The 21,406-nt window shown below is 40.2% G+C and overlaps 1 protein-coding gene across 1 annotated transcript in view; it reads left to right on the top strand.

Moving 5' to 3' along the window:
* Nucleotides 1–207: 207 nt before the first annotated feature.
* UMODL1 (uromodulin like 1) overlaps nucleotides 208–21,406 on the top strand; it is a 44,515-nt gene continuing 23,316 nt past the window's right edge. The window contains exons 1-8 of the mRNA XM_089508428.1: nucleotides 208–214; nucleotides 660–902; nucleotides 9,490–9,651; nucleotides 10,866–10,981; nucleotides 12,812–13,004; nucleotides 17,278–17,532; nucleotides 18,813–18,925; nucleotides 20,174–20,393. Coding sequence (XP_089364554.1) covers nucleotides 208–214; nucleotides 660–902; nucleotides 9,490–9,651; nucleotides 10,866–10,981; nucleotides 12,812–13,004; nucleotides 17,278–17,532; nucleotides 18,813–18,925; nucleotides 20,174–20,393 — 1,309 coding nt within the window. The remainder of the gene's footprint in view (nucleotides 215–659; nucleotides 903–9,489; nucleotides 9,652–10,865; nucleotides 10,982–12,811; nucleotides 13,005–17,277; nucleotides 17,533–18,812; nucleotides 18,926–20,173; nucleotides 20,394–21,406) is intronic.

The following is a 21,406-nucleotide window of genomic DNA, read 5'->3' as shown; positions in this document are numbered from 1 at the left end:
TTATATATATTGTTGAATTTACGAGTTATCTACAGTTTCTAGTGTTCAGACTAGTATACATTTAGCTCCTGTGAGAAGTCGGTCAAATTCCTGCCCCTTTTCTAAGACATAAGATGCAATATAGACCATTCTAGGAGAGAAAGTTGAAAGGGAGAAAATCTGCTCTCCATTGAGAAATGGGAGACAGTATTTTTGAAAGCTTGAAACATGTTAGGTCAGTTTAAAAATAACAACAAACCAAATTTGGCAGGGCTGTTCTGCTAAATATGGTTGAGAAACAAATGGAATTGCTCACTTTCCCATGTATTACCTGAGGCCATTTATTTTGATACCCACTAGTGGAAAATCCAACAAGAACCTCTTCCCTCCCTAGGAACAAAAATTCAACTGCTAATGAAAAAGCTTGTCTTTCATGATAGTCTAAATCAGCTGCCTCAGGATAACACTTCATTATACCTTATGGTAGCACCGGCCTTGGATTTTGGGTATTTAATACTGTACTTTTATTTGTTGTTTATTGGTACTATTTTCAAAACATATTGTTGTTGTTTTTAATCAAATGTTTCCAAGTTGAATGGTGGGATAATAATTTCTGTGTTATTAGTTCCTATCCAAGGATGTAACCATGATTTCTTTCTTTCTTTTTTTTTTCTTTTTAGAGAAAGGTCTCTCTTTGCTGGGCTACCATTTGTGCAATTACACTGTTGACAAACATGTGAACAAAATGGTTGCCTACCAAAAGTCATATGAAAAGCAAACACCATGTGGAGGATGGATTCCATGGAGAGTGTGTACCAAAACTTATTACAAAGAGGAATACCATCCTATCACAGTCCCAGAGACTGTGAATCTGACAGATTGCTGTACTGGGTATGAACAAGTTGGTCTCTACTGTTCCTTACGTAAGTATCAAATAAATAATAACACAGTTGTAAAGTGCAAAACCACAATGTTAGATTGCTTATGTTTCTAGCTTACTATCAATTCACATATGATTTGGTCAGGAAGGCCTTCACTTGGCAGGGAGACACAGAAGTGAACCTTGGGTTTGCTTATCCTCAACCTTTTGTTCACACGCAGAGAGCAGAATCCTGTCAGTGGTCTCCATGTGCACAAGTCTGGCTTATGCATGAGACTGTCTCTTTAATGGAGGAGGCACAAAGCTGTCGGGAACTTGTCTGCACAATTAAAATATTCCTAACTTGAATTTAATAGACAGTGATCCAGCTACACATGATTTGGAAGAATCCAGGCTTTTTGTGGCAGGCGGAGGGTGGGGTACATAAACTCCACTGTAAAAAGAATCTCAGCTTTCACTGGAATATCCGCGAGTATTCCATCCGCTTCGCATGAATTGTCATGAATTTGCATAGCTGTGCGTTTTCAGCAAAGGGAGGGCAAATAGATGAGAATTTTCACAGGAAACTTAAGACAATTAAGCTTCAATGCAAATGTGTGAAAATCTGCAGTAGTTGGCATAGTATGTTTATGTGTAGACTCGACCAACGACCCGGGAAGGATCTGCTATTGTTCCTAACCAGTGGTGGTGGTGAGACAATTCAGAGGAAGAAGTAACTGACCTTGGTACTGAGGGAAAGAAAAGGCTGATGTACTCCATCTGGGAGTACACTCTCATTTAAATAAATAAATAAAACTTTTATTTATATCCCGCTCTTCTGTAGCAAGACAATCAGAGCAGCTCACTTAATAATACTTAAAAATACAATATCCCCTCCGTAAAAAGAATTAAATATATTACAATTAAAAGAGTTTTAAAATCAATTTATAATAAACATAACATAGGCAGGGGGGTAGTAAATACATGGTGTGAGGGGATAATCAATCTATGCCCAGGGAGTTTATTCGGGAAAGGCCTGCCGGAAGAGATCCATCTTGACAGCTTTTTTGAAGCTGTCTAAAGTGGTAATTTCTTCTTCCCATGAGCTCAGACAACCTGCATCCCCACCTGTATTGAACATCCACACTGGCCATTGCCAGGGCTTGAGAGCTACCCAATTCATTTTAAGCTAAACTAGCAATTTTTAATTGGTATATTTTTAATTTTCTGTTTGGAGATTTTTAGGTGTAATGGTTGCTAAATCCTATGTTTATGTGTTTGATCTATGTGTTTAAATGGTTTCATGTGTTTTGTTATATATTATATTTTAATCCATGATGTACACTGCCTCGAGCCTTGGGGAGAGGCAGGTCAGAAATAAATTATTATTATTATTAATCAACAACTAACAGAGAGGACTGATTGGAAGAACAGAAAACTGTGTAAATGGAGCATTATGCTGTACACATATACAATTACAGTGCATATGTGTCATGAAGATGGGCGCTAAAGCCCAAGGACTCACCTTGCATTGATAACTCTTACATAGGAGTTTATCACAAGGAGGCTAAGTGCCCAAATCCTGTGCAGAAACTGGATTTAAATTCCAGGAATATCCCACAAAAGTGGGATCGTTTTAAGACACAGTGAGGGGTATTGAGCATTAATTTGGCATTAACCCACACAGAAAGTAGACAAAATCGGCTGCTTATTACTTTTGGGAAAATTCTGAAATTTTGTCCAATTTCTGTGTGGGTTAATTTCAGATTAATGCTCAATGCCTCTGAAAACAATCCCACTTTTGTGGATTTAAATCTCATTTCTGTATGGGATTTGGTTGATTCCCTCCCGTGTGATAAACTCCATGGCTAATCTACCTTTTCTTGTCACCTACCCATTCCTGGCTGCCCAGGAATGGGCAACTGTGGGAGGCTAGGGAGCTGAGTTAGCCCACAGGAGACCTTGGAGGGCTATATGCCTTTCCACTGCATTCTCTTCAATATATATACAATTTTTTTGCTCCCAGGTGTGCAGGATATTTTGCCTCCCTTCCCCTAGCCATTTTAAGCTCAGAGAGATCTTTTATAGCAAAAGGAAATGACCAGAAGTAACTACTGTTCACTTCCTGCATTAGAAAAAAGCCCCTCTTGGGCTTAAAGATAGCCTTGGAAGCAGCATGCAGTCCACAGGCCAGATTTTACACACCCTGTCACAGAAAAATTAGTCTCAGTAGACACGTGGCTAGTTTTAGGGGCAAGATTCAAAGGTCAAATTAATTATTAAATTGTCATACTTGTCAAACTCTCGTGTTTCCTTCTTTTCTAACAGAGGGGCAATAGCTGTTCTCTAGCTTCTATTATGACAGACAGAGTTCTTACTTAACCTTTTCACCACCAGCATTAAGCAAGATTCACTAATGTTTCTGGCTTCCAAGAATAAACACAGCCTCTTATGAACTAACTGCAGTTGTTTATTTAGTACGAATACAGAATGTTAAGCATCAGTGTGAAATATTTTGTCAGAAACATTGCAAAAGGGGCTGTTTTGCTGTACACAGTGTTTACTCAGTAGCGTATGGTTGGCTTAGAAACAGCAATAAACTAAGCACATTATCACACCAGCCTCCTGTCTGCCACAATCCCACTAGTTTAAGAATGGAAGCATACCAGTTTGGCATTATTTCTTATCACTCTTTCTCCCACGATAGTACTTTGATGATCCATAGCCAGGTGATCTATTTTCCATACTGCCAAACAACCACTTCTTGGAGCAGGGGGAGACAAGTGGTCATAGCAGCCAACCATTTCCCAAAGCTGGCTGCTGTGTGACTATGCACATAGCTGCCAGCTTCAGGGACATGTTGGCAGCTAGGGCTGCTCCTCCTCCACCTCCCAAAGCTTGATGTTGCTGTGTACACTCAGCAGCCCCACATGTCAGGAGGTCACTCACAGCAGCCAGCTTCAGGAAGTTGTTGGCAACCATGATTGCTGCAAAGGGAAGGGAGGAGTGGAGGAGAGCAGCAGAATCATGCCCACTCGTGCCATGTGAGTGTCTGCAGAAGGGAACTACCACACAAAGTCAGTAATGAAATAGCAGCAAGATTGAAAGCCTATTGACAGGTTTTGCCCATTAATGAAAATATGCACTATAGTAGCGAATGGATGCAAGGCAGCAGCAGGATGGACATGATGTTGTGTGATAAGTACTGGCCAAAAATGCTTTTATTAAAAATCTGCTTTTTAGCTTCATATGATAAAGTCCTGTGACTGAAACCCAGCAAATACTGCTGCTGTGCATCCTGGTTTTATTCCTCAGTGAAGATTAAATATTATCCTACATGGCAAAATATCCTTCTCCATTTTGTCTTGCTTTTCATGAACCACAGCCCTCACAAACCATCCTGCCCAAATGGATTCCATTTCTATCTTGTCCAACTATTTGTCCTTCTTCCTTTTCTATCTGATTTTCTAACCTTGATAAGAATCTATAGTTGTCTTGTTCCGTCTGATATCTTGACATTCTAGATCTCCTTGCTCCCAAATATTGTATGTATGTAGAACAGATGTGGACTATTTTGTGGCCCTTGGCTTTTCTAGAGTTCCTCACCACCTTTTCTCCTCACCAAAATGCATCCCTGCTTTAGCCTAACTGGTCAAAGTGTAAACAATGACTTTGGCAGTGAATACTGTACATTTTTAGTCTGGGGTTCTGTGCATGAAGGGACGTAGCCAGGATTTTAGGAAGGGGGGGGGTCCAGACTAAGTGCCACCATTATAATGGGGCTTGGGTGTGGCCGCGCAGCAGCGCACACCATTCATTTTTCTAATGGCAGGGGGGGGTCCGGACCCCAAGAACCCCCCCCCCCCTGGCTACGTCCCTGGTGCATGTTCTGGTGTAACATCTGGTTTTATAATTCATATTCTTTCACAGCAATCAGACATAATTTTAGTCAGAATAAAAGTTTTATTAACAGTTCTACGTACCTTTACAAAGCAGTGGGCTTTTCTGGCTGGGAAAAAACATGGTGGGAAATTTGCTTGATCTGCAATACAGCTGAGTGCTGCAAGTCTGCCACAACTGTATTTTGAGTCAGGTAATTATCAGCACCAGCACTGGCAGCATGACTGTCTATTCCAAAAATAGATAGGCACATAGAGGTAGGTTGCCCCAGGGTTCAGGTGGGACAGCATCTCTTCTTGTAAAGAGCTCCAAGAAGCGTTCCAAATTCCCCCCCATGTGGGCATGTTCAGGGCTGCCCTCCTCAGCCTCATCAAAAAGTTCATCATTTATCTCTTCCATATTATTCTCTAGACCTCAGAGCCTTAGTCACAGCTTCTGTGAGTGGTAATGTACTGTCTAGACATAGTCTTAAATAAATGATGAAATGAGGAAGTTGACAACTAGTGAGATGAATTAACAGTGTGTCACTGAAGATTTGTTAATGGTTCCCACCTGACCTTCTCTGGGTTCTCAGTGAGTTGAACTCAATGATCTGAGGGCCTCTTCAGTGTGAGTTTTCCCTTGGTACTTTGACTTCTATCCTGAACTTGGGGAAGCTATCATTTAATTCTGCCTGGATGGCTGACCAAGGGCCATTCAACACTTTGTGTAGCAAATAAATTTGCTGTGTGGTCACAGTGTGCTTCCCATGATACCATATTGCCCAAAGCAGATGATACTGTTTTTTAACAATATTTCTTGGGTACTTTGTGCATGCTTGTACTATAAGAATTCTACTAAATCAGTTAACTGATTACATTGGAATGCAGGACAGACCCTTGCTGAGAAACAATGATTGATGATAGTTTTATAATGCATAACATCCACCCTGACTCTTAGTTTTTGGGGAAATATAGGGTATATATGAAGCAGCACCAGCAGCAACACAACAACATACTACCCACTGAATAGACATAGTTATTTCTTTCCAATATTTCTGGGAGACAGATACCTGGCAGCCTTGTAATATTATTCTGTTTTTTGGTGGCTGATATAGGAATAACGGTGCTCCTGAATCCAATACCCACTGCCAGTCAGTGGGTTGATGAATCCAGCCCAGCTTTTTCTTTGAATATTAAAAAAGTTATCCAAGGCCTGTTACAGACAGCCAAAATAAAGCTGCTTCGAGTCACAGTGGAGGTATGGTGTTTCAATGATGCATGTGTCCTAAGAGTCCAGAAGCCACACCAAAGCCACATTCCATTCGTTAGGGCTGGAGCATGGCTTCGGTGCGACTTCTGGACTCTTAGGACACATGCATCATTGAAACACCATGCCTCCACTGTGACTCGAAGCAGCTTTATTTTGGCTGTCTGTAACAGGCCCAAGGTGCTTAACTAACTCCCCCCATTAGGTCCAGTACTTTGGAGAACTCCTTTATTCAAATTAAAACCTGGCATGGGGTCCACTGACATGGAAACCACCAGCCACCACTTTCCACTTGCTACTAATAAATACTTACTTACATTTGTTATGCAGCATCAGCAGTCACAATAATAACAATCCCTATTAGTCTGAAGACTTTGAGTGCAGTTTACACATTTAAAATAGTTCTAAAAAAAAGAAGACCTTGCAATGAATATTTAAATATCTGAAAGCCACAGCAGGAACACTGAATGCTTTGTCATCATGTGCTCATTATCCTTGTTACCAGGGATCTCTCAGGCGTATAAACTGTACATATTTGCCATCCCTTTGAGCAAATCAGGAGGAGGACTTTGGCTAACTGCAGGAGCTCATTGACTGTTTTTTTTATCCATTAAGGGGTTACTAGACAGATGGCTTCACTCTGGGTGTTATGCCTGTAAGAACAATCGCTTGATAGACTTTGACAGGGACATGTTGGAGGTCAGTCTCTCTGTTTGGGCTGATGTAAAAAATGACAACTCTGGTATTACAGAGTAATGGTTTCCATGGCTCCCAGCCAGCACTGCTACACACCTCAGTTGCTAGTGCTGTTTCCACCCCACGTTACATCTATGACCTGTTAACATGTTTATCCCACCACCTGAAAAAAGAAATAGCTGCTTTGAACACTAAATTTGGTTAAATGACTGCGTAAATTCCTGCTGTGATAGGTTCATAAGCAAGACACTGGAGTGGGGGCAAAAAAGTTAAAAGGAACAGAGATGTCTTAAAGTTACATCTGTACCCACTCCTAAGAACACTTTCTGTGGCCTCATTCCCACTATAAAAAGATTTGGATTGCTGAGTGAATTAAATGACCCTAGTTCCTATTTGAAACCAGTTCCTGTCGCGATGTGATCTAATCTGTCATGATGAAGCGAGGCAAAGGCAAAAGAACTGGTTTTTCTAGACACCAGCTAAAAAGAGGTTCTTTTGAAAAAATGTGATTCCAAAGCTTGTGGAGCAAGTGGGAACGAAAGATTGGAATCACAGCATTCTGGAGGGGAGGGACTAATGGCAGAGGACTGTTTACCATCCCTCCCATTTTTGGGGAGATGCCACCCCCCCTCCCCGAATGCTGTCTTGTCATTATTGGTGTGATATTTGGTTCCTTTAAAAAACAAAAAACAAAAACTAAGCAATGAAGCGACAGAATGGTTTAGCAACTACTTGTAAATGTGCTAAACCACTGTCGCTTAAGCACTTAATTGTATTTACAAAAAGAAAGAAAGAAAGAAAGAAAGAAAGAAAGAAAGAAAGAAAAGAAAACATGCCATGTCGTCCTTCTCACAAGCCTCCCTGGATTCCAGTGCCCTCCATTTCCGTCATCCTCTTCTCCCTTCCTGGCCTGGCGATGTCCCTTCCCCAGCCCTCAAGGTCCCTTCCCAGCCTTGCCTCCGTCTCCTCCTCCTCCTCTTCTCTGCTCCCCCTGCTTTGCCTTGTCTTGTTCCATTGCCATCCTCCTTGTCACACTCTCTCAGCCTCACACTCTCTCAGCCTCAGAACACACTCTCTCAGCCTCCACCCCCCCAATTTCCAAGCCGGGCTTACGTCAGATGATTGATTGGGGAGTTTAAAGTGGTGCTGCCAGTGGGAACCACAATCACCTCAAAAAGACTCCGATCACACAGGATAAGGAAAAAAAACTTTCATAATGAGAACTAGGGGTCTTTTGAAATTGCTTTCCAAACTGGGGCAGGAGCGAATCACGAAGCGGTTCATCTAGACATTGAGAATGACCCCTGTGTGGGTTAATGCTAAATGGTCCAGGTGCATGGTCAACATCGAGAATATATCATGCACTGATTTTATACAAACATTTTTAAAACAAATCCCATTTAACTTGAATCAATCAAAGTTGCATTCAATATACTATTTGCAGTTGGTGTTCATTGCTCCCTCATTCTCCTTTTGTTTCTTGTTCATTTCTAGCTTATATGTTGTTTCTCTTGACTGTGCATTATACTCCTTGGCTTAGGGTTGTTGTTTTTGTGCTGTACAATAACAATAATGGTAATAATTATGATTAATTAGTACTATCACTATGCAATATCAACAATAATATCCGGTAACTTTGAAATCCCCCTATAGAACAAAATAGTCTCTCCTGAACTGAAGGGAAAGCCTTGGGTGCTTAGTCGCCACCAGTCTTCACTAATAAACACAGTGGGTGAGGCAAGCACTCACAACTCCTGTTTAGAAAACTGTAAAGTCTTGTTTATTTATCTGTATCATTCAGATGGGAGCAGTCTGGCTCTGTCCTTCAGCTGTTCTAACTGTTGAGCTGGTATGTGAAGATTGTTTGTTGTAGAAGGTGATCTAATTTGTTTTGCTAACACTGTATCATTGCAACAAATATGTTGTTTCACTGTACCCTTACAGCAAACAAATAGCTTCTGTGAGTGACTGCTTCCATGTCAGTGTTGTGGTGGATCATTTTGGGTTTCAATCCAATTTTTAGAGGTATTATCCAAGGGGCTGAATCTTTTCCTGCCACTTAGATTTAGCACTTTTGATAGCTGCTTTAAAATTTGAATTAAAATCCAAAGTGGATTCACCACAAAGAAGAACAAATACAACCTTTGTACACAAACACACACATATAGCTGGAAGAAGGGACAGAACAGAAAGAAAGTAACCTTGACTTTACTCTTGTCTGTCTTTCACATACTGAAATGTGTATGTATGGACACACAAGCTCCCTTACCTTTTTTCTCCTAATGCCTACTTTTACTGCCTTTCACTCCTGTACAACCCCCATCATGCCCAACTAGCATACTCTATCCATCCTAGCTGTAGTGATAGAAGTGGTCCAACACTTCTAGAGGGAACCTTTGGAGGAAGGTTGCTTTCTAAGCAAAGGAGGGTCCCTTCCCCAACTATTTTCCCACAAGAGTGGGAAGTGACTACTCTGCAAAGGACCCCTATTGATTCCTTCATCTACTGCTACTACCACTACTACTGCCATGATGCTGGGTATTAAACAAAACAGATTTAGTGAAAGCAGACTGTTATTGGGAGCCAAAATCTTGAGCTCCACACACTCTAGAGAATTTAAGCATATGTGTTTTCATCAGTACATTTCCCCTCCCACTTTGCATGTGCATTTTGAAATGTGTCAAAGGAGTGGGGGAGAGTGGCTGTTCTAATTTTACAAAAGAAAGACATTAAAAAAAAATCTATTGGGCATACTCAAATCCTTAGGCAGTGGATTCCTAATTGCTGTTAACTACTTTATCTGGTAGCCCTAAGCAGGTCCAGTGAATTTGCCTCAAGGCCTGGTGCCTGTCCAGCAAAGGAAGCGGAAGTATTGAATATTTCATGCACATTCGATTTGGATTGTCCAGAACATAAAAAATGCTGTGAGACATCTAAAGGAACTGGTTGCTCCAATCCTGTACCTGAAGGTAAAGTACCAGTGTTTCCTCTCATTCTAGAAGGCATCAATTAGATTTTTTGTTGGTGAGAGAGAATCAATGCAGAATATTCTAGATATAGAGGCAATCTAATAGGAAACCCATTTGGTGACCTTGGGCAAGTTACATGCCCTCAGCCTCAGAGGAAAGCAATGGCAAACCTTTGAAGAATCATGGCAACAAAACTCCATGATAGGCTCACCTTAGGGTCACCATAAGTAGGAAACAACTTGAAGGCAGACAACAACAATAACAATATCTTTAAAGGGCCTTCCCTACCCCACCAAACAGAAGTGCTTTCAGGTCACTTGTTGTTTGAGAAGAAAGACCTCTCCTGGGCCAAACACACTTTGCTGGGCCAAGCACAAAGTGAAACTGATCCCAATTCCCACTAGAGACTCCAGGAAAGCAGTTTGAGTAAACATTTCAAAGGTCCAGTGAGGGATGTATGCACCCCCACCCCCAGCTTTAGGAATTTGTCTTCTGCTTTAGAGGACCATTTGCAGATCCCTCCCAAAAAGCAGTTTATGGAGCTTGAGGCAGATGTAATGTTCAGGACCCTTTCACTGACCCATGCACATATAGGAGTAGGTGTTTCTAGAACTCTGTTACAGAGCTTGAGAGACCTTTTAGAGTAAAATTTCAATTATCTCTCAACCAGCATAACTGTTGGGCATACTCACTGTGAGATTATGGGAGGCCTGCATAATACTGTTGAGTGCAGAAAGTGAGAGTATAAAAAACTAATTTATTTTTAAATGAATTTAATTTAAGAGCAATCTATAATTTATGATGTTCTTTTTAAAAAACTAAACATTTCCAAGTTGAGCTCCGCTAAGTAACGTATCAGGATGAAAGGAGAACCCAATAGTGTATAATTGAGATTATGTAGTCTTCTTACTTTTGGGTTATGCATGTGTGCATGGAATGGTGTTATCTTGAGCTAATCATCCCACCCAGTGCCACTGCATCCCACACCTCCCAGTTTCTGTGCACAGACTTTGATCTCTTGGTATTTCAGCTGAGATGAAGAACTTGGCTAGGTTTTTATGATTTAAAGGACAATCAAGATTAGTGCAAAATTTCTGAGCGCTGGAACTGATTTTGGTGAGGATGTTTAATATAACTGAGAAGTTCACTATAATAACTGTGCAATAGTCTAACATTCAAGTTACAAATAAATTGTTTGCTGTCTTCAATTCTAGTTGAAAAAGTGACAAAACACTGGTATAATGTGTCTGTCCTGGTGAAAATGGATTTCAATGAGTTAAGCAGAGTGGATCCAAGACTTCTGAACCATTCTCGTCTTCTCCACTCAATGGTATGAATAACTACAGTACTATCAAACTGCTGCAAACCTCTGCAGATGCTATTATTAGTGATATTGACAGAAGAGTCCAAACTGGTCCCATGAGCACCATCTTCTGTACAAAGAACTAATTACAAGCAAACTGGTTCATTTTTTTCATGTTGTGCTTCCATATAGAGAATCCACAGGTTGGAGAGGAAAAAAAAGTTTTGGGGACCATAATACCCAGATTGCTTTAATAAGATTCTGATTAAAATTATAGTCCAATGAGTGTTTTTTTCCACTAAGTTTTACCTAGCAATACTATCCAAAAAGCACTCTTCTTGCAGCTATTCCATCTTTTCCTTCTTAACATTTTTTTAAATGGAGAAGATGGAAGAAGCATGGGAAGGTTATAAATTGGAGATAATGTTTTATGGACCCCACATTCTGATAAAATGTCATGAATGTGTCAAGACAGTTACATAAGAAGCACTTCATCTGGAAACACCCACACTCACTGTAGTAGAATTCAATATATAGGCCGCATACAGACAGGCCAAAATAAAGCTGCTTCGGATTACTTTGGAGGTATGCTGTTTAAACGAGGCATGCATACTAAGAGTCCGGAAGTTGCGCCAAAGCTGCACTCCAGTCCTTTGGACTGAAGCATGGCTTTGGCGCAGCTTCCAGCCTCTTAGGATGCATTCATCATTTAAACAGTATACCTCCAAAGTGACCCAAAGCAGCTTTATTTTGGGCCATCTGTATGGGGCCATAGTTGTCTTAGTCTGTAAAATCAATAAGAGATCTTGTAGAACCTTTGAGACTAACTGAAAGAAAGAAGTTGGCAGCATGTGCTTTCACAGACTTGAGTATACTTCCTACTTCCAAATGCACCTGAGGAGGCAGACTTAAGTCTATGGCCCTTTTCACACGAGGCACTAACTTACATGGTACAGTTGTAACTCTGACTGTTGAAATTCAACAGTCTCCATGGAAGGAATCAGATTAATCTCCTCAGACATTTAACACATAACTAAGATGCCCATTGATCTCACTTTCAGCAAGTGTGTGGAGTGTCCCATGAGTGGGCATGCATAAAAGAGTTGAGCTACAGTCAGATTATTAACTGGGGCTGGTTACAGGGATTATATAACTCCCTTCTACAACAGCTCCATAGGCTGTTGGTCTGTTTCCAGCCAGAATTCAAAGTGCTAGTGAAGATCTATAAAGCCCTATATGTCTTGGGTCTAGGCTATTTGACAGATAGTATCTCCTGATATGGCCAATTTTACCAGGCAAGTGCAGCCCAGGTCCCAGGCACACTTCGGATGCCGCTTTTCAAAGCCAGGAGTTTTCTGACTTTGAAAAGTGTCCTCTGTTAGGGTGCAGTCGGGTTTTTTGTCCATGTAATAAGCTGCTAAGAATTGAAAGTTTTTAAAGAAATGGCTTTTAAGAGAGTATTGTATTGTTTTAATTGCACTATTTTTAATTGGTTTTTATCATTTTGATTGTATTTTTAAAATTCAGAGATATAGCCGTGTTGTCTGTAGAATCAGTATATGGAGAGATCTTGTAGCACCTTTGAGACTAACTGAAAGAGAAATTGGCAGCATGAGCTTTCGTAGACTTCAGTCTCTACAAAAGCGCATGCTGTCAATTTTTTTCTTTCAGTTAGTCTCAAAAGTGCTAAAAGATCTCTCCACATACTATTTTTAAAATTGTTAATGTTAAAATAATTAGTTCTATTTTAATGTTGATTTTTATATGTATATATTAATTATATTATTTTTTGAAGTTAATAATAATAGTATTACTGTACACATGCACTATAATGTAACATTCCACGTTCTTTTACAGATTAATGGGGCATTATGGCCCTTGAATGCTTCAGTGTACCATATCCGGACTACAAAGGCAGAACCCTATACAGAGACTGTGGTTTCACAGGTCCTAGTTGGACTGCAAGAATCGATTCCATCGGTGAACGTATCTTCTTTGCTAAATGACATTGTGATGAGAGTATCTGAAGTTATTGACATAGTTGTGCAAGGTTGTAATTTCAAATATTCATCTCAATATTGTAGAGTTATAAGAAAGTTAGTTGAAGACTTCAAATAAAACAAGTTCGAATTTGGACTACCTCTGTGAGATACTACATGAATTTGAGAAACCAGGAACTCTTGTCTCAGAAGGAATTCCCTTTAGGGTTACTTCATAAAAGAATAAATTTCCTAGATACAGGAAATTAGACGAGTCCCCATTAAGAGCTTGCCATGTGTGACAATCATATCTCTCATAGCATAAAACACCGAACAACTTATTGTTCCTTGTTTCTGGTTACATCAATTAAATAGTGTTTTATATTGACAAAGTTGAAATTTTCACTGTCAGTTTGCATGTTCTTTATCTTTGTGAGAAATGAGTCAAAATGAATTTTGTGTGAAAATTAAAAGAGTTGTAAGATACAGTGCACCCGTGTCATATGCGGGCCTGCTTTACGCGGCTTTCAGCATATGCTGAAAGCCACATGGGGAGAAGGAACAGTGCGTCCTATAGGGACTAATGGGGCATGCGCTTGTGGCACGCCGCCACACCGCCACGCCGCCGCGTGCTCAAGTCCCATTCATTTAAATGGGGCTTGAACATAGGCAGAATTTGCTTTAAGTGGGGGAGTCCGGAACAGATCCCCCCCGTAAAGCAAGGGTGCACTGTACATCTTTTACAGCTGCATCTGCACCTGCACTGCAGAAATCATGCAGTTTGACACTACTTTAACTGCCATGGCTCAATGCTATGGAATTCAGGGAATTGTAGTTTTGTGAGATATTTAGCCATCTCTGTTAAGAGTATGCTGGTGATATAACAAACTACAAATTCTAGGATTCCATAGCATTGAGCCATAGTAGTTAAAATAGTGTTAAACTGCATTATTTCTGCACTGTGAATGCAGCCTGAATCCTCAGTTAAGACAGGGATTCTTCTGTATAATCAAGGTTCATTATGGAGCAGGATAAGAATCTGTATTAACCCAGGGAATATTACATAAGTGTGAAAGAAATAGAAAAGTTACTTCTTTGGATTCCTGCACCCCAAATCTGCCAACTGCTAGTTGAAGCCCCAAAAGGTAACCTTCTCAAGCTCTTGAAAAAAAAAACCATTCTATCCAAGTATGAAGCAGCAGGAAACATTGGTCAAATAAAATGTAGTTTATTTTTTATTTTGTATCCTGCTCTTCTGGCCAAAATAGACCCTTGAGGACTCTTCATAAAATATATACTACCTGTAAGCCAAGCATTCACTTGAAAATAAGGAAGTATTCTTTATAGTCAACAAATAGTTGAAATTTTGAAGAAGCAAATATTAGGAACACATAGGGCACCTTTCTTCTATTTAATCTTCTTCTTCTTCTTCTTCTTCTTCTTTGTAACAGACTGGGATCCAGGTTCATCAGATGTTCTGCTTCAGAACAGAAATTCTGTTTTGGTGCAAAGTTTTACATCTGCTTCACAAGAAACTGGCAAACCATTAGAATCCGAATGCTGTGAGTAAAGTTACTCCTACTTTTTTTAAATGCTTTATTAAATTTTGTATCTTCTTTGTCTAGGGAACAACTGTGCACATGCAGCTTTGTCTTATTTCTCTCAGAGACAACATAGAAGAAGAACCTCACAAATAGAAAATATGGATAAGCAAAGACTTTGATAGCCAAGTGGTTGTACGATAATGTTTACAGTGACATCTAGTGGCATATAAAAAAGATCCTGTCAATTACTATAGCATTCCTTTTCAAAGGCCTCTGTAGTCCTGCTTTCATACCCCCTCCCCAATTTTGATTCAGCAGGGACAATCTACATTAAATCCCTGCTGTTCTACTTTTCAGATCCTTTTAACATGCCCCAGTTTCTCTCTTCTGTTCCCACTACCACACCAATGGTTTACTTCACTTGTGGCAAACTGAGCTCAAAGTGCAAACATAGCTTGCACTAAACTCAGTAGAAGGAAGAAGAGATGAAGGGGTGAAACCTTGCTCTTCCCAGTAAGCTCAGGGAAAAGCAAACTGCTTCAGCCTCTCCTAGTTTGGTTCTTCTTTTTCATTAGTAACATTTGCCATATTGACCACTCTCTGATGTTGCTTGGACACATATATCCCAAGTTCATCTGTGAAATTTCAAAGGCTATGCCTTTTCACTGTGATGAAAACTGACATGCAGCAATCCTGAAGTTTAGCTGCTGCAAATGTGCATGTATACTAATACTTTAAACCAAGGGTGGCCATTGTATGCTGTCCCAGAGGTTTGTGGGCTCCAAATTCCAGCAGCTCTAGCCAGCCTTGCCAGTGGTCTTGAATAATGGGAGATGTAGTCCCTCAGCATATGAGTCCCCCCTCCCCATGACTCCCCACTTACTTTAAATATCATTTTCTTGAACTTACTGAGAAATGTAGATACATTGTTCTTGTGGCAACCAGTGCTAGCCCAAGATATTTCACTACTTGACATGAATGTCAGATGATACTTTTAAAATCTTCTTACTAAAACCAAGAAATGGCCAAAGCATCAAAATGTTATCTATTTTAAGCATGGCTTCTAGATTCATCCAGCCAGCAGCATTGTGAATCCCCACTGCTGCTGAAATTTGATGGATACAGGGCAGAAGAAGATCTCTGTGGTGCTGGAGGTTGCCTGAGTGTCATCCTGTGCCACAGAGCCATATTAGTGCTGTCCTGTTTTTAGTGTGACATTACAACTAAATTAGTGGCAGCAAATGAGGGTCAGAAGTGGTAAGGCCTATAGGATGCATTCTACTCAAAAGTGTTTTTATTCCCCAGGCAGTGCAAAGATCCAAACCAGTCTTATAATGTCTGCTTGCTGGCATTAATGACCCCAGGAAATTTATGGTGGTATGTTGTATATTTTTAATCACAAATACAGTCCTCCCTCCGTTCTCATGGTTTTTAAACTCACTTATGCGTTAGGGACGAACGGAGGTGGAAACAATGGGGTGCATGCCTGAGGTGCGTGCCCGCACACTTTCGTATCCATGTGCCTATATTCAAGCTAATGGGGCTTGAATATAAGCAAAATTCCATTTTCACGAGGAGGTCTGGAATGGATCCCTTGTGAAAAAAGAGGGGCGACTGTAGTATATTTGGACAGACAGAAAACATGTTGGCACTTAGGAAAATAGTACTGCTCCCCAAACAGTGCTAGTTCCCAAAGCAAAAGCATCACATTTCAAACTCCTCTTTCCTCTTTTCATCACTGTACCCCTAACAATCTGTAGAGTCTGCTATTACTCTGACCATTCAACCCATGGGGCCAACAGTAAAAAGCCTTATTTGTCCCTCATAGGCTTGGAAGCAATTCTGATTCATAAAAGACATAGGGGCACAATTTATTTTTTCATGGTACTTCCTTGACTCCAGTGTAGGAGTTGTTCCACCCACTTCTATTGAAGTGAATAGATGCACTCTTCACGCATAGAAAAATGTTTATAAGGCAAATAAGTTAAAAGTTTGGGTATAGTGATGATAATGGAAGAGCTCAGTTGTCCTCTGATAATTGTCTCTGGCATGAAAAAACTGCCCCGAAAGGGTGGGCTGGAGGCAGCCGGTTTTCCTCTGGAGGGACACTGCAGCAGCCAAACTGCATGGCATCCCTCTGCCCCAAAAAGAACCTGGAATTCTTCTTTGGACACTGCGTGGACGTCACAAGTGCGCCATTGGCACACTCATGACGTAAGTGACACGCAGTGATGTCTATATGCTGCACATCACTTACATCACGATAGCGGCCCCCACATGGACAGAACGCCGCCATTACAACGATGCCGTGATGTGCTATGTTTAGGGACCGTGCGGTTGGTGCACGGTCCCTAACCCTAGAATCACCGCCTGGCTGCTGCTTCTTAGCGGTATGTACCGGGCCTCTGTTTCATTTGGAGAATGACATGGAAAGAGCACTGAAGAATAGTACTGTAAATGGAAAATAGATGCTCATTACTTTTTGAAAGACGAAACTTGAAGCATGGGTACAATTTTGGTTTGGCTTGTGTCTGTTTGATCTTATTGAGAACATTTCAGGACTGAACATGCTCAAAATGCAACTAAATGCATGGACAAATCAATGAAATAGCATAAACATTACATATGGCCAGTCCAACATCATTTAAGGTCTAAAGGCAATTGCACCATGAAAATGTTGGGGATTGTGAGAGGGCTAAGGAATGTAGCAAGACATATTTACCATGTATCCATGCATAAGGCTGCACCACAACAATTCTCCCCCTCCTCCTTCTGATAAAGCTCTCATGATTTCTTGCAGATCCTCTTCCTATCAGAAATCACAGGATCTTTGGTGTAACTAACAGCAGTTTTGAAATGTCTTGGAGTATAAATTCTATGCAGAACCATTCTTTCCAAGTAGATATATTCAAAGGCAAGGAACTAATTCAAAGAATGGAAATTATGGATATGAAGCTAGAGGTGTCAAACTTGGAAGCTGGTGTCATGTACACAGTGAACGTCAGCTATGAAGTTTGTAGCAAGCACATTTACTCTCACAAGAATGTGAAGACAGGTATCTATAATCTTAAACATTTCAGTCTTCATGTTCCTGTTCACATGTAACAAACATATTTTTTCTGCAATTATTTTATCACCTGAGTGAACACACAGTTTTACTAGTCCTGAAATTCAATCAACACATGAAAGAAGTGTTATGATTGTTATTATATTTATTTATATCCCACCTTTTCCTTTGTTTGGGAATCAAAGTAGCTTACAACAGATTAAACATCGCATTTAAACTGTGCCCTAGTGTGTGGGTTCAGTTTCCTAATTTTAAATCTGAACTGTTCCATATATCTTGTTCCAATTGCAAACTAGGTGTTCAGCTATTGATTACCATCTCTGCTGAAATCCATATATGCACTTCTGAATTCAGTGACTGCTTTAATCATAACTGTTACATAGCTCAAGTGGTGAAGACGCCAATTCTGACTATTATAAGGTCAGAAGGTTGTCAGATCGAGGCCCATATGCTGCATGATGGGGTGAGCTCCTGTCACTAGTCCCAGCTTCTGCCAACCTAGCAGTCTGAAAGCATGCAAATGAAGTAGATAAATGCAGTGCGCCCTTTCTTTACGCCGGGCGGGGGGGGGGGGTCTGTTCCAGACTCCCCTGCGTAAAGTGAATTCCGCCTATGCTTGAGCCCCATTTAAATGAATGGGGCTCATGCATGTGGCGGTGCGGTGGCGCAGCAGCGGGCAGAGCACACGCGCCATGGACATCCCCCCATTGTTCTCTATGGGATGCGCCGCCCTTTCTCCCCATGTGGCTTTCAGTGTATGATGCGGGGGCACTGTAGGTACAACTTTGGTGGGAAGGTAACAGTGTTTGTTGCAGTCATGTTGGCCTCATGACTACCAGAGTAGTCCTTGGACAATGCTGGCTCTTCGGCTTAGTAACGGAGATGAGCACTGACCCCTACAGTTGGACACAGCATGACAACCTTGTCAAAGGGCAATAACCTTTACCTTTCCATTTTAAACATTTATAGCTAATCTTAGATTTTTGTTGTGTGCCTTCAAGTCATTTCTGATTTATGGTGGCTCTAAGGCAAACCTGTCACAGAATTTTCTTGGGCAAGATTTGATCACTAAGGGTTTACTTTTGCCCTCCTCTGAGGCTGAGAGAGTGTGACTTGCCCAAGGTCACCCAGTGGATTTCCATGGCAAGCTGGAATTTGAACCCTGGTCTCCAGAGTCATAGTCCAACACTGTAACCAATATATCAGTCTGGTATTTTGTTAATGTATGTTTTTATTACCCCCACTTATCTTCATGCCCTGTTTTTTAGATGGCTTGATATTTGGTTTAACACTGAGGATCTTGAACTATAATTTTACAAATCAGCTTCTCAACAGCAGCAGTATAGAATATCAGGCGTTTTCTGGCAGTTTGATGACTGAGGTAATGCCAAAATGCTTATGCTTTTGGAAACTTGGAGTAAGCTATAAATTACTGGAGTAAGTTTCATGTAATGCAACACTTCTTTTGTCTTAGATCTTATAAAATATACAATTTATTAACAAATTAAAAATAATATTTTTTTGAAAAATAGCATCCACTTTACTGCCACCGCAAGAGACAGCAGCTCAGCCTTTAAAACAGTTGTGCAACAGGCACACAGCTTTCATTTGTATATGTTTGCACATTTACTTCTATGGAGAGTAACTTTTACAGATCTTCTGCCTCCATTAAATTCACAGAAAATCCTTGTGGCTAGTAGGATTTCCAGCTGACCAGAACACATAGTCTGTTTTTGTGTCTTTAGCAACAGCTAGATGTGCAAGTGAAACCTTTCACAAAATGAAAATAAAAGAATATTACTTGAAAAATTTACAAGTTAAGAAGCTGTTACATGTACAGGAAAACATTGATGGCAAATTCTTCAGAATGCTAGTAAGCAGGTGGCATATTTGTGCATACTATAGGCCCCATATCATCACACAGGACATATGTATCAGATCGTATGACATATGCATTATAGCCTGGGCATGTCTACATGGGCCAAGTGAACTGGTTTCACACCCCTCTTCGTGCAACCTGTCTTCATAACACAGGCCCAAAGCACCAATTCAACTGTGGTTTGTCTTCACAATATGAGGCCAGTTCCTCATTGACTCTAAGCCATCCCTGCCTTAACACTAGTTTAAAAATTCAGGGTACTTCAGAGAGTGCTTCCTTATTATGCAGGAATTAAAATGCTATTAGCTTCTAGCCATGAAAAATTGCTCCTGGATCAAGCAGGATTTACGTTAACAGATCAGAATAACAGTAATGTTGACAGTAATGATGATGATGGTTATTTTCATATAGTCCAAAATTAATTACAAGGAAAGAGGCACATTTTGAATTGGAAGATATTGACTGAATATTATAGGACATTGATTGCTGGTTTATGTCCCATCTCTATTTAATTGCTACATCTTCTCCCATGGGATGAGTGAATAGCAATAGTATAGCCCCAAATGAATTTTTCAAAAGTGTCAGATAGATTAATTACAAGATCCAGTTTTCCTTGTGGATGTGGAAGTGATACTGCTTTTTGTAAACTGCAAGTATAAAAGATAATTAAAAAGAGCATTAAGGAGAATAAAATTCTAGATGTATCTAATCTGATGTTGAAATAGTAATTGTTCTTTCATCTTTTTGCAGATTAGAAATTCATTCCCTTCCAATATGTCAGCATTATACAAAATGGGGATGTTGAAAATGCACCTTGACTCTTTTAAAGCTGGTAGTATCATTGTGATACTTAAAATCATAATAGGAGACATGCAGTTTCCTAAAGACTTATCTGTGTTTGATCCAATGATTTCTTCACTATACAAAAGTCGTGTGTTCCTTCTTGATCCCAACAGCTCTGTAGTAGAAGGTAGGCTATCTGATTTAACATCTAGCTTACACTGGTATGCTTGTCATTTTAAAATATGGTGTCAGTGAGTGTTTCCAATGTCAGATTCAATCTCACTTGAGTGTATTTCTGTTGCTGCAGGGGTGTAAAGCTAGGTTTCCTGAATCCAAAGCATTAAACCATCTGTTGGTTGTTGGTTTTTTGTTGTGCAACATGTACAATAGCAACTATGAGATATTCTGTATGGGGAACATGTTGCCTTCCTGATATTTTTAGATTGAAATTCCCCACCAGCCTTTGTCAATATAGCCAACATTGAGAAGTGATGAAAGCTGAAGCCCCACAACAATGGGAGGGCCACAAGTGTCCCATCCATGCTTTGTTAAGTGAAATTCATATAAAAAGATGTATAATATAATAAATGGTAAATTTGTAATATGCAATTTGTAACATTTGTAATATGTCAAATGAGAGTTTATCCAGAAGACTGGATGGTGAATAATAGCTTTGAGGGAAACTAGAGAAACGTTTTATTATGATAATATCTATCTACCCCGTTACAAAACTACTGTTGAAGGAGCTGAGCATGTACAGCTTGGTGAATAGAAGGGCTGCATCTGCACTGCAGATATAATCCGGTTTGACATCACTTTAACTGCCATGGCTCAGTGCTATGGAATTCTATGAATTCTAGTTTTTTGAGACATTTAGCCTTCCCTGTCAGAGAGCTCTGGTGCCACAACAAACAACAAATGCCAGAATTCCATAGCACTGAGCCATGGCAATTAAAGTGATGTCAAACCAGATTATCTCTGCAGTTCTGATGCAGCTAGGATTGAGAGGTGACATAATTGCACTCTTTAAATGCAAGTGCTGTCACAGAAAGAAGGGGCAGGCCTGTTTTCTGCTGCCCCAGAAGTTTAACGATGTCTAATGATTTTAAGCTACATGAAGGTAGATATTGACTGAACACTAAAGAGAACTTCTTGACAATAAGATTGATTCAGCAATGGAACCAATTGCCTAGAGAGGTG

Source organism: Sceloporus occidentalis, unplaced genomic scaffold, assembly GCF_023333645.1.
Source record: "Sceloporus occidentalis isolate IW3139 unplaced genomic scaffold, rSceOcc1.0.p SCAF_2, whole genome shotgun sequence".
Lineage (NCBI taxonomy): Eukaryota > Metazoa > Chordata > Lepidosauria > Squamata > Phrynosomatidae > Sceloporus > Sceloporus occidentalis.
This window is presented reverse-complemented; position numbering and strand designations above follow the sequence as displayed.